Source organism: Macaca thibetana, chromosome 8 (genome assembly GCF_024542745.1).
Source record: "Macaca thibetana thibetana isolate TM-01 chromosome 8, ASM2454274v1, whole genome shotgun sequence".
Taxonomy (NCBI): domain Eukaryota; kingdom Metazoa; phylum Chordata; class Mammalia; order Primates; family Cercopithecidae; genus Macaca; species Macaca thibetana.
The window spans coordinates 55,093,773-55,107,082 of NC_065585.1; the positions used below are offsets into that span (position 1 = coordinate 55,093,773).

The 13,310-nt window shown below is 36.4% G+C and overlaps 1 protein-coding gene across 2 annotated transcripts in view; it reads left to right on the top strand.

Moving 5' to 3' along the window:
- Window positions 1-13,310, top strand: part of NBN (nibrin) — a 51,501-nt gene that overhangs the window by 6,255 nt on the left and 31,936 nt on the right. For both annotated transcript variants that reach the window (XM_050802614.1, XM_050802615.1), the window contains 3 exons: window positions 96-199; window positions 7,071-7,188; window positions 7,814-8,007. In XM_050802614.1, coding sequence (XP_050658571.1) covers window positions 96-199; window positions 7,071-7,188; window positions 7,814-8,007 — 416 coding nt within the window. The remainder of the gene's footprint in view (window positions 1-95; window positions 200-7,070; window positions 7,189-7,813; window positions 8,008-13,310) is intronic.

Below are 13,310 nucleotides of genomic sequence, written 5' to 3' on the forward strand. Positions count from 1 at the left end.
TAAACAGCCTCTTTGTAGTTTATAATTTAAAACTTTTCCTTAAAAAAATGGTAGCATATGAATATATATATATTCACATGTTTTCTTCATTTTAGACTATATGTGCACTTATTTGTGGACGTCCAATTATAAAGCCAGAATATTTTACTGAATTCCTGAAAGCAGTTCAGTCCAAGAAGCAGCCTCCACAAATTGAAAGGTATATTATGTATTTTAAATATAACAAGATATCACTTATAATATATGATAGCATTGATTTTTATTTAGGTTGAGTCCCTCTTTAATGCTTGTTTCAGAATGTAATAGTTGCTGTTATAGTTAAGTATTATTAATGGAAGATTTTTTGTTAGTATGTAAAGAAAGAGTTTCCCAAATTTATTTGTTGGTTATTCTGTATCTCTGAAACAAATGTTAAATATATGCTAATATTTAAAGAAAAAAATGGACAGACAGTAAATGGCACTGAGGTATGATCAGAAGAGCACATCTGTCAGGTCCGGGCATCACACCACAGTTAGCTCTGGAATTGTGTGGTGCAGCAACCCTCTTTGGGAGCCACATAGTCCAGAATATTAACAGCACCATAGCTTTGGGAATGTAGCTCAGTTTTTCTGAGCTCCATTTTACTCATTTCAAAATTGAGACTAATACCTACCTAGCCGAGTTAAAAAGTCAGGAAACAACAGATGCTGGTGAGGCTGTGGAGAAAGAAGAACGCTTTTACACTGTTGGTGGGAGTGTAAGTTAGTTCAACCATTGTGGAAGACAGTGTGGTGATTCCTTAAGGATCTAGAACCAGAAATACCAATTGACCCAGCAATCCCATTACTGGGTATGTACCCAAAGTATTAAAAATCATTCTGCTATAAAGACAAATGCACACATATGTTTATTGCAGCACTATTTACGATAGCAAAGACTTGGAACCAACCCAAATACCCATCAGTGATAGACTGGGTATATGTCCATACCCATGCACATAAACACCATGGAATACTATGCAGCCATAAAAAAGAATGAATTCATGTCATTTGCAGGGACATGGATGAAGCTGGAAACCATCATTCTCAGCAAACTAACACAGGAACAGAAAACCAAACACCATATGTTCTCACTCATAATTGGGAGTTGAACAGTGAGAACACATGGCCACAGGGAGGGAAACATCACACACCGGGGCCTGTCGGGGGGTGGGGGACAAGGGGAGGGAGAGCATTAGGATAAATACCTAATGCATGCGGGACTTAAAACCTAGATGACAGGTTGATAGGTGCAGCAAACCACCATGGCATATGTATACCTATGTAACAAATCTACACGTTCTGCACATGTATCCCAGAACTTAAAATTGAAAAAAAAAAAAATTAAAATGTTATGCCAGTTAGAAATTTTACTACTAATTTTAATCTGTTTTGAGCTGTTACAAGCTATTTTGCTTAATGTTCGTTTTTTAGGGACCGTTTATACCTGATAATAGCTGTTAAAAATAACCAAAAATCAGGTTTTTCTCTTTGTTTATAATTTTTATCTGGGAAGTTTTTTTGTATTTTATACTCCAGTTGGCAGATAATGCGATATATTTGGACTCTGGAAAAAGATGCTCAGATTTTAAAATAGAGGATTCTTAACGTTTTTTGAGTCCAAGACCCCTGAATATGTGCCAGGTCTGACCCACAGACCCTGACCCAGCGACAGATGAACAAATGCACTCAAACACAGGTATCCAGTGAAAGAGCGAGCTACGGGGCTGAGCCACCCACAGACACTGAGGAGGGTGCTGTAGAGTTAGCAGCCACAGCCCAACTAGCTGGTGCTGTGGTCATTTATTCAGTATAGATTTAATGACAAAGGCTTTGAGTCTATGCAGTTGTGGATAATTAACATGGTTCCCATCCGGAGAGAGCAGTCCTACGAATGATAAAAGGCCAGGTTCCGAGCTAAGTAACTTACCTAGATCAGTTTCTTTACATCCCTTGTTATCTAATCTAAGCTTTCAGGCATTGTGTAAGAGAATTTGGCTGCTTTCAAATGTAAAACCTTCTGGCCTTCCAAGGTTTTCATCCCTCTACATTTTTTCCCACCACCCTGACTGAACTCCTGCAAATATGAAAGCAGGCCAGGCCTGGTGGCTCACACCTGTAATCCTAGCACTTTGAGAGGCCAAGATAGGCGGATCACTTGGGGTCAGGAGTTCGAGACCAGCATGACCAACATGGAGATACCCTGTCTCTACTAAAAATACAAAATTAGCCTGGTGTGGTGGCAGGTGCCTATAATCCCAGCTACTTGGAAGACTGAGGCATAGGAATCTCTTGACACCAGGAAGTGGAGGTTGCAGCGAGCCAAGACCCCACCACTGCACTCCACCCTGGGCGACAGAGTGAAACTGTGTCTCAAAAAAAAAAAAAAAAGAAGAAGAAGATGAAAGCACTGGTCTCTCCTCAAGAAACTTCACCGACATAACTACAAAATTGCATAGTATTTTAACAGAATCACAATTTTCCCTGAAGCCTCTTGATAAGTCTCCCTGAGGAAGTACATAAAATCTTGTAAATAATGACTCTGGCTACAGATAATGAACTATTCTTAATTCTAGATTATACTTGAGGGTAGAGGAGTCTGATAAGTTTTCACTACTAGTGATATATTTTGTGGTCTTGGAGTTTTTAGAATTAGTTGTTGATTCCTCTTTTTGTTCAGATTGTCAGTTGTGTTTAACCTAGGGTTGTTTTTGATCAAGTTCAACATAATTTTTTTCTAGATTCAGTTTTTGATTGTATCAATGTACATGACGACTATGCAGCATCCCTACCATGAGATTGTTGAATAACTCCTAATTCGGTGTTAACTAGAACAGGTTATTTATTCTATTAGCCCATGTTTGATGATGGCAATTGATAATAAAATTTTTAAATGTATGTAGTTATTTGCCTTAATAGAGTCCTGTACCCATCTGGATCCATTTTGATGTGCTTGTTGAAAGCTCATTTGAGTACTCAGTTAACAGAAAAAAGATTCGATTTATAAACATTAACTAGTAGAAGGAATGGGTTATGAAAGGGATATGAAATAAATTGTGGTGACTCCATTGATTATGTAAGTACCTCTAATGTTCCAAAAAAGTATGACTGCTAGTCCTGGATTTAAATTAGGAGGCATACTATAATATTTTTTTCCAATAAAATGTACAGTCTTATTTAGTACAGCTATGTGTACATCTTTGCACTGTTATCAAGAAACAGGATATGACAGTTATAACTTCATGTACACAAAATGATTTGCAATATCTCATTTTCCTTGACTGTCATCAAAGTAGCTGAAGTAGATGAAGTCATTTTTAGAAGAATACATTTAAAAGGAGTGTTCAATTTTGATAATCTGTGGTCTAATAGAGGAGATTTATATGTCTAAATGTAAGGAGATTATCCCCTAGAAAGGAGGGGGAGTTGGCTTTTATTTGAGTTTTTACAGAGTCATGTTGTAGGATGGTGTATTAATTATTTCAAACAACAAGTATTGTTTTAAGGAGATACTCTTGAGAGGTGGAGTCCTCCATGGGTCCCTTGCATTTGTAAACAATTTGCTGAATAGGCCAAGAATGCAAGGCCTTGACTCTCCTTTACGCAGACCATTTCTCGAGGGTATGTTTGCAGTGAGAAACCTCGAGGGATGAAGTAATGTTTCCTTCCTGTGACAAAATGTAGGCTTGCTTATGGCCTGTTGTAATACTGGTGGTTTCCCAAGTTCAGTGTTCCTCTCTCCTGTAACACACACCACTGTATGTACCCCCTACGTCTTACCTGTGGCACCTGGTCAGAGAGGAGACCTGCAGCAAGCATACTGGGGCTCATGCTGCTTGCTTTGCTGTGACTCAGGAGTGTTTGTCTTCTGCCAGCATCCTTGAAACAGGAACAGGTTGACTTATCAGCTGGTAGTCAAATCTCAGACCCAAAAGACACATTGGCCTGAAATAATGTCATTAAATGAAAGTTTGACAGTTTAGGAAGCTTATAGAGGCCACCTTACATAGTTAATTTAAATCGAAGGCAAGAAATTTAGCTAGTATTAGTAATTTTTTTCAGGAGATAGAACCTCACATTTGCAAATTGTGGATGTCACTGTAGTCTAGCCTTTTCCAGATCACCAAAAAAATAAATAAATAAAGCCATATAGTAAATGGTTCTAAAAATTATGAACATGTGCTTGCAGGACTAATGAAATAAGCAGCTGTCCAGATATTGGACAAATAAATATATGTGGCTTGGGATACAGTTTCTAGAGCCAGAATTATACATGGATTCAGAAAAATTCTGTATTTGCAAAATCTTGGTACAGAAGTGAAGATGATATACTGTAGGTTATATGAAATTTATTGAAGATCATGTAACGAATTTAAGTAGAACATGTAAATGGGAAAAAGCAAAATTTCTAGATTAAACATTTTATAGAATGTATGATTCGTAATATGTACTAGTTACTATGTAATAAAACATAATTATTTGTAGCTCTTGAAGTTTCTATATAAATGAACCCAAAACATTTTAATTTTTTAATGATAGAAATTGGAGATCACTTTTTATTTGTAGTGTCATTATATTCAGTCAATATGCCTCTAGCCTAGGTCTCTGACAGGTTACTTTCCTATTTTCCAGTTTTTGTACTAGTTTATTAAATTACTAGAGTGTCAGAAATGCTTTAAAACTTCTAGAATGTAATGCTTCAGAAATACTGATTTTTTAATGATCTCTTCATATTCATCACTAATCTCTTCTTTCTCATTCTCATCATTACACTGGTAAAAAGAAAAAGGCTTATGTAGGTATTTGAAGTTCTAGAACACAGTGTTTTTTAATCACTGTATTAATTATCTATGTATGAATGTATCTATCATATATCAGATATATGTATTACTAAGAATAATCCGTGTTGGTGTCATAGCCAGCATTTGGTTAGCTTCTAGATAATACAGTTTTGTATTTTTTTGTTCAAGATTGATCTTACCGAGTATTGGGGCTCAAATTTATCAGTGTTCTCAAACAAAACCAAAATACATTGTACAAGTTCTGGAATTTTAATACTCAAATTTATACTTGAGGGAATTGAAAGATGTTTATACTTTTTATTCACTTTTCAATTATTAGGTTGAATTTTTATTTATATTTTGTAATGTCAGGCAAGATAGACTTGAGGATATAATGATGAGCCAAAAAAAGTTACAGTTTCTGCCCTCATGGCACTTAGTGGAGGAGTCAGCTGTTAAAGAATCACACTAACAAAGTTAGAACTCTGGTGGAGCTGTTAGAGAGGCCTAACAGGCTACCGTACACGTATGTTTAGGAACCTGGCTCAGACTTCATTGAACTAAGCTACAGTTAGCTGCTCCCTGGCTACTGTAAACTATTATCTATGGCATAATTAAGAATGACAGTGTGAATAATATAAAGCGGTAGATAATTTAAAAATCATTCAACTTTAGTGTTTTGGGAAAGCAGGAAGAATGTCACATCTACTCAGTCATAGTGTTGTAGTCGTATATGACTGTAACACATAGTCATATGTGTTAAACATTTACTTACTGTTTTTGTCTGTAACTGGCTCTGTAATCTGTCCTAGTGTTGTTACATTATTGTGTGGACTAACTGGTAAACTAGTTATTTGTATATAAGTAAAGTGTTAGTTAGGTTTTACACTAAAAAAGAAGTATAAATTATGGGGGAATATTTATTACGAGATAAGGGATAAAAAAGATTCAAAGAGATACTAAAATTGATCCTTTTTATGTGTCCGAATGTCTATTAACTTTCCAGTGCTCTTATTGTAGATTTAGTTTTTGTTAACAGTTAAAATAGTTTCCACTGTTCTCTGTATATTTTAAAAGTAAAATAAATAGAATTTTTAAGTTAGTTATTTAGAAAAACCAGAACTAACACAGTGGCCTGCATTCTGTCCTGCCAAGTGAGTCTGCTCTTGCCTGCAGATAACTCATTTGAGATTGCAGCTTCCGGAAATCATTACTTCAAAATAGACTTACAGCATCCATTGTAGTGAAATTAAAATACATGCATCAGTTATGAAAAAAATTTTAAAGTAATGTAACTGTTCAATCATAACTCAGCTTTCCTTTGTGAAACATGTATGTTTCCAAGGAGAAGTCCAGGGGAAAGATGTAAGGTAATTAGTTCTAAAATGCTGGATAGTGACTCTTAATGACTACAGTGTTTTTACCACGCTGGATGTTGATCTCTGCAGATAGTTAACTCTTGATTTGTGACTGATTGTCCAGGTTGTGAATTTCTCCCTCCCTACATTGTCCCCTTATCATCATCATCATGGGTTAGTAATTTTTACTGAAAGGAAGAGAGAGAAGTTGAAATGCTGGTCAATTATGAACAGCTGTAGCAAAAGATCTGATTATACAGGAAGTTGAAACTCTAGACTGATGAGAGGCTGTTGATATTTCTCCATTTTCTTATTTTCCTTTATTTTCATGGATGATTAAGATGTTCTTATAGCATTAAGTTAAAGAGCTAAAATGTTATATTCTTTAGTCTTGTTTTGTAAATTTTATTTAAACTGAGTAAATAATGTAAGTTTAAAAATTTCCTGAACTTCTCCAAAGAGAACTCTAACAAAACACTCATAATAGATTGTGTTAATAGAATTGAAACATGAGCGTTTTAATAGATATTGGCTCCTAAGCAAACACAAGATGCTAATAGAGTTTGATCTTTATGGATGATGTTTCTCTCAACCTTTTGTAATTCAGTACCTTGTTTGAGTCATGTGTGTTTAATGTTCATATTGTTATGATTGTCTACCTTGGATTATTTATTTTGAGGTATTAATGATCAATTCTAGCTCTTTGTGTCACCTGCCACTGTATTTCTAGAAAAGGCAATTAGATGCTTTTTGTCATTTTGTCCCAGATAAAATTCTTACTTAGAAAAAAAAAATACTATAATGGTATTATGGAAATTATGCCTTTTGAGTGTCAGATAGTCACTCCATTTACAAATTTAATAGCAAACATAGTAGTATGTAATTAGAATATACTTTAATTATTTTTACAGTTTTTACCCACCTCTTGATGAACCGTCTATTGGAAGTAAAAATGTTGATCTGTCAGGACGACAGGAAAGAAAACAAATCTTCAAAGGGAAAACATTTATATTTTTGAGTGCCAAACAGGTAATTATGTTATAAGCTAAATTTTCCTAAAGAATACATTACAAACTAGAATACATTATTAACTCTTATCAATAGTTGTTAATGTATTTCATTTTGGGATTTTGTGTAAAAGTGTGAAGTAGAATAAAAAACTGCCTAGGCACCAGACTTGCCCAGTCAGTGATCATGGCTGTGATTACAGGGTTTCTTAAAATCTGTGATAACTGGCCTATTCATAACTACACAAGTGAGGAGGACAGGAAACTTAGTTTTAACTTCTTTAATTAGTAAGCTAAACCTCTTTAGGTAGTAAGCTAACTAAAGAAGTTCAATCTGTTGAATATGTTCTGTGTGCCAAAATGGGGTTTCTGAGAGTTTATGTTGTAGTGGAGAAATGCAGGTAAGCCCACAGTTACAGTGCTGTTAGGAAGTGTGATGAGGAACCACAGAGAGTGTAACAGTTCAGGGCTGCAGAGACCTGTTGAACTAGGGACTTTCTCAGAGTGGGAGCTGAAATTACCTACTCAAGAAGTAGCACCAAGTCTTCTTGAATTGTACTTCTATGTTTCCCAAATCAAATTCTTATAAGAATGTGTTCAAGACATTATTACATTTTACTTTTTAAAATGTTTCCTTCCATTTTTAGCATAAGAAATTGAGTTCTGCAGTTGTCTTTGGAGGTGGGGAAGCTAGGTTGATAACAGAAGAAAATGAAGAAGAACATAATTTCTTTTTGGCTCCGGAAACGTGTGTTGTTGATATAGGAATAACAAACTCACAGACCTTAATTCCTGACTCTCAGAAGAAATGGATTCAGTCAATAATGGATATGCTCCAAAGGTATAGAATTATTCTTTATTAGTAGAAAACTGCAAGTAGGAGATTTTATGTTTAACCTTTTTGGTTGCTTTTCACCTAACAACGTAAAAGTAGATACAATAATTTTTTTTTTAATTGTTTGTTTATTTTGAGACGGAGTCTTGCTCTTCTCACCCAGGCTGGAGTACAGCAGCGCGATCTTGTCTCACTGCAACTTCCGCCTCCTGGGTTCAAGTGATTCTCCTACCTCAGTCTCCTGAGTAGCTGGGATTACAGGTGCCCGCCACCATGCACAGCTAATTTTTGTACTTTTGGTAAAGACAGGGTTTCGCTATGTTGGCCAGGCTGGTCTTGATCTCCTGACCTCAGGTGATCCACCTGCCTCGGCCTCCCAAAGTGCTGAGATTAGTGGTATGAGCTACCACACCTGGCCTAGTTTTTATTTTTTTTGATACAGGGTCTTACTCTGTTGTCCAGGCTGGAGTGCAGTGGCACAATCTTGGTTCACTGCAACCTCCGCCTTCTGGGTTCAAACGATCCTCTGCCTTAGCCACCCTAGTAGCGGGACTACTACAAGTGTGCACCACCACACCCAGCTAAGTTTTGTATTTTTAGTAGAGACGGGGTTTCGACATGTTGGCCAGACTGGTCTCAAACTCCTGTCCTCAGATGATCCACCCACCTTGGCCTCCCAAAGTGCTAGGATTACAGGCGTGAGCTACTGCACCCGGCTGATACAAGAATTAATAAAAGGTTTTATAGTGTAGTATACTTGAAAATTAATTGTGACTTGGTATATTAGATATAGAATATCTTTATTCATGACAGTTTTACTCAAAAATATTTTATGCTCTTTTGTTTTTTTAATAGAATTTGTAGAGTTTACCTCTGTAAATTAACAAAGTAGTGTTAAGTTTTTTTACAGAATATGTTGCATTTGAGAAAGTTAAAACTCAAAGGTGAAAGGTTTTCTGCAGTTGCCTAGCGTTGAAATGTAGTTGCCCTTTGATGGTTATTACCCATTAGAAAGACATACAAACATTTTTCTCCTTATATAGGCTATTATGGGAAAGCAGAAAAAAAGGCAGATTGGTTGAAATGATGTTTGTAGTGTGGAGGGAGACTGTAAAAGAGCTAACTGAAGGATTTTCCTCAGACCTTAATTTGTATTAATAGTCTTAGCGTTGTTGAAGCCAGTATGTATTATAGAAATACCAGGCTTGGCAGTCTTCTGACTAAATTGCTCTTCATGTAGCAAAAAGAAGGTGAGTCCTAAAGTGTTTATATGCCTGAAAAGTCCACAGCCAGCTTCTTACAAAAGATTCATTTTTCCTGTCCCAGGAATCCTTCTGACCATGGGGATTTTCTTTTTTTCTCTTACAGGCTTGCTGAAATAAAAAGTAAAATTTTAGTCATCTATCCTATAAATATTTTACTTAATTGAGATGTATTAACTACTGTAAAAAAGAAGATGTACTGTATAACAAAAATACTATCTTACTACTACAACACAAATTTACTGTAGTTCCATTGTGTTTTAGGCACTGGAAATATAATGAAAAACAAGATAGTCATGGTCCCTGCCATCACTGGAGCTTACTGTCTAGAGGGAGAGACACAGAAAGACAAGTAAACAAATCATTACACATGTATATAAAGGAAGCAGTAACCTGGCAGTGGGGAAGAAGCTTACTCTAAACAGAGAAGGCCTTTTTTAGACAATGTCTTACCTATGACCAGTTTTTCAAAGAGCCAGACAAAGAATGTGCCAGGCAGAGCAACAGCAGTAATATATAATAATAATGAAAAAATTATCCTGCATAGCAGGTCTTGGCCTAAGAATTTATGTATGTATAAACATTTAATCCTCAACCTATATATTATTTACTGTTGTGGTCCTCACTGTGCAGATGAGGGAACTGAGGCAGAAGGGGGTTTGCATATAGCAGAGGCAGTGAGCACCGTCGCCAGGATGTGAGCCCAGGCAGTTGGATTCTGGAGTCCAGGCTCTTTACTTTCAGCATATATTGACCCTGAGGTTAAAAAAAAGTAACTGGAGTACCAGGTAGCTCAGACGCTGGTACCTTGATCATGAGGTGACACTTGGCTCCTGTTACGATATGGTTTTTTGGGTTTTTGGTGGGGGTGGGGGTCGAGACAGGGTTTCACTCCCTTGCCCCAGGATGGAGTGCAATGGTGTGATCTTGACTCACTGCAGCCTCCGCCTCCCAGGCTCAAGCAATTCTCCTTCCTCAGCCTTCCAAGTAGCTGGGTCTACAGGTGGACGCCACCATGCTGCTGCTAATTTCTTTATTATGAGAGTGCGTTTTGCCATGTTGCCCAGGCTGGTCTCGAACTCCTGAGCTCAAGTGATCTGCCTGCCTCAGTCTCCCAAAGTGCTGGGATTATAGGTGTGAGCCACCGCACCTGGCCACAATACATTTTTTGGAGGGAGTGCAGTATTATATTTTGAGAAAGACTGTCACTTAAAATAATACCTGTTAACTTAGTTCAAGCCAATGAAGGAGCAATTATATGAAGCAGAATGTCCAGTAAAGCCAGCTATTGACCGAACTTCAACAGGGCAACGTTGTGATCGGTGATTGCCATGGCTGTATTGATTAGATGTCAGAAGTGAGTATAGGAAATCTGTGGTAAAGATTAAGTGTCTTCTGGAGAAGATTAGAAGTCCAGGGGAACAATACAACCCTGATTTTTGTTCTTGCTGAGGCCTTTTTCTGGTATCTCAGCTCAAATTTTGGTAACTCTTCCTGTTATTAATTTAATTATTTTCTCTTTATTATCTCCTCCTGCTTTTCCTTCTTTTCTGACCTGTTCCCCAGCCTTGCACAGAATTGGATGAATCATAATCCTTGGTCTGTGACACATGCTCATTATTGATCTGTGCATAATACACATTTATTTTGTTCACCAATTATTTATTTAGTTATTTTTCAGACAGTAAGTGTCTGAAAAAAATCTATCATCTAAAATACCAGCCAGATCTTTGAAAACAACTTACATGGTTACCCCTAGCCCAGTTTTCTCCTGTGTGAAATGACTGTCATCCGGAATCCAGTTAACAGTTGTGGATGGCCAGAGCCTAGTCAGCAGCTCAGGGTGCAAGGTGGGAACCAACCTTGGATAGGACACTATTCCATTGCAGAGCACACTGACACACCCACCCACAGTCACTCAGACTGGGACAATTTGGACACACCAGTTCACCTAATGTGCACATCTTTGGAATGTGGTAGTAAGGCAGAGTACACACAGAAAACCCACACAGACACTGGGGGAGAGTGCAAACTCCACACAGACAGCGGCCCTGGTTCGGAATCAGTTTTTTTTCTTGGCCAATGTTATAATGAAATGACACTGAATGAAATGACGTTGTTCAAGGACCTGCTATATAGTAAAAATCTTTTCTGTGTTAGTCAGTGCTTTAAAGATACCTATGTTTTTTACTAGTATTTCGATACCATCTTTTGTTTTTGACATTTGTTTTTAACTTATCTGGAATTCTGTTTTATACAAAAGTTACGTACATGCACTTCTGTGTTTTTGACTTTATTCTTTTTCGTTCATCAGTCTGCCTTTCTTTGTACCGATACCTCATTGTCTTAATTAGTACAACTTCCATGAAGTCCTCCTAGCTGGTAGAACAAGTCTTTTTTTGTTCTTCTTCAGAAGCATCCTGGCTATTCTTGGCCCTTTATTTTTTCGTTTACATTTAGAATCATCTTTTGCTACAGTTTGTTTGGATTTTGATTAGGAAGTGCACTGAATCTACAAGTAAACTTGAGAATGAACAATTTATGTAAATTTTAATTATTTTTATCCTTGAATGTGGTATCTCCATTTATTTAGGTTTTCTTGAAATCTCTTAATAGAATTTTATACTTTGTATATAGAGATCTTGAATATCTTACTGTATTTATTCCTAGCTAGTACATATTCTCTGGTATTATTATAAGTGAATATTGTCAGTTTAATTACTTTTTCTAGTTCACTACTGCTGTAAAGAAATTCAGCTGACATTCAGATATTCATCTTATATCCAGCCGTCTTGCCAGACTCCTCTTTTTTCCTAATAATTTATCTGTAGTCTTTTCTATAAATCATATCATCTATAAGGAATGTTTCCATCCTCCTTTCTAATCCTTATTTCTCTGATACCTCTTTTTTCTGTCTCTTTGTTTCATACCAACTGGGACCTCCAGAACAGTGTTGACTAGAAGTGGTGATAATGTCCACATTTATCTCACTGTTGACTTTAAAATAAATGCTTCCAGTGTTTCTCCATTAAGGGTGATGTAATTTCTGTAGAGCATTATTAAATATGTATTAAAACGTTTCTATTTTATGTAACCATTCTTCATAACTAATTCACATAGTATAATTTATAGTTGCAAAAGTTAGTAGAGTAATAAAATACCAGTTTTGAATTACCTGAATTATAGGTAGGTATATGTGATCACTCGATTATAAAGCTTTTTAAAATTTTATTTTTTTAGTCTAGTACTTTAATTGCACATGTAACTGAATCCTATTTAAGTAAGCTCAATACACACAAAAAGACACATTAAGCATTTGAAAAAGACCTTGCAAACTAACCATTTAAAATATCTTGACCGAGCAAGGTGGTTCACGCCTGTAACCCCAGCACTTTGGGAGGCTGAGAAAGGCAGATCACTTGAGACCAGGAGTTCGAGACCAGCCTGGCCAACATAGTGAAACCCCATCTCTACTAAAAATACAAAAATTAGCTGGGTGTGGTGGTGTGTACCTGTGGTCCTAGCAACTTGGGAAACCAAGGGCACAAGAATTGCCTGAATCTGGGAGGCAGAGGTTGCAGTGAGCCATGATTGTGCCACTGCACTCCAGCTTGGGCAAAAGAGCGAGACTGTATCTCAAAACAACAACAACAACAACAACAACTTTACAATGAGTATTAAAAGACATGTCGTAGTTCTTTGTTAAAATTTGAGGTGTCATTTTTATATGATATTAAATGGTGTATTTTTGTTTATATAAAAATCAGTCATTGACCTTACAGAACAACAAAAAATAGGTTCACCATAAGATTCCTTTAATGTGAAGATACCTTAATACATGTAAATTTGGCAAAATGATTTGATTTACTATACTTAAAGTTGTAACACATGTATAGATATACGTTAGGTATAGTTCTATCTACTTCTCTCCATCCTTCCTCTCTCCCTTCTTTTTTTCTTCTCTTTGAAGTTTCATCTTAGGATCATAGTATCCATAGATTTGTTTGTAAAAGCCTGTTGTTATTTTTTTTTATTTTTTATTTTTTA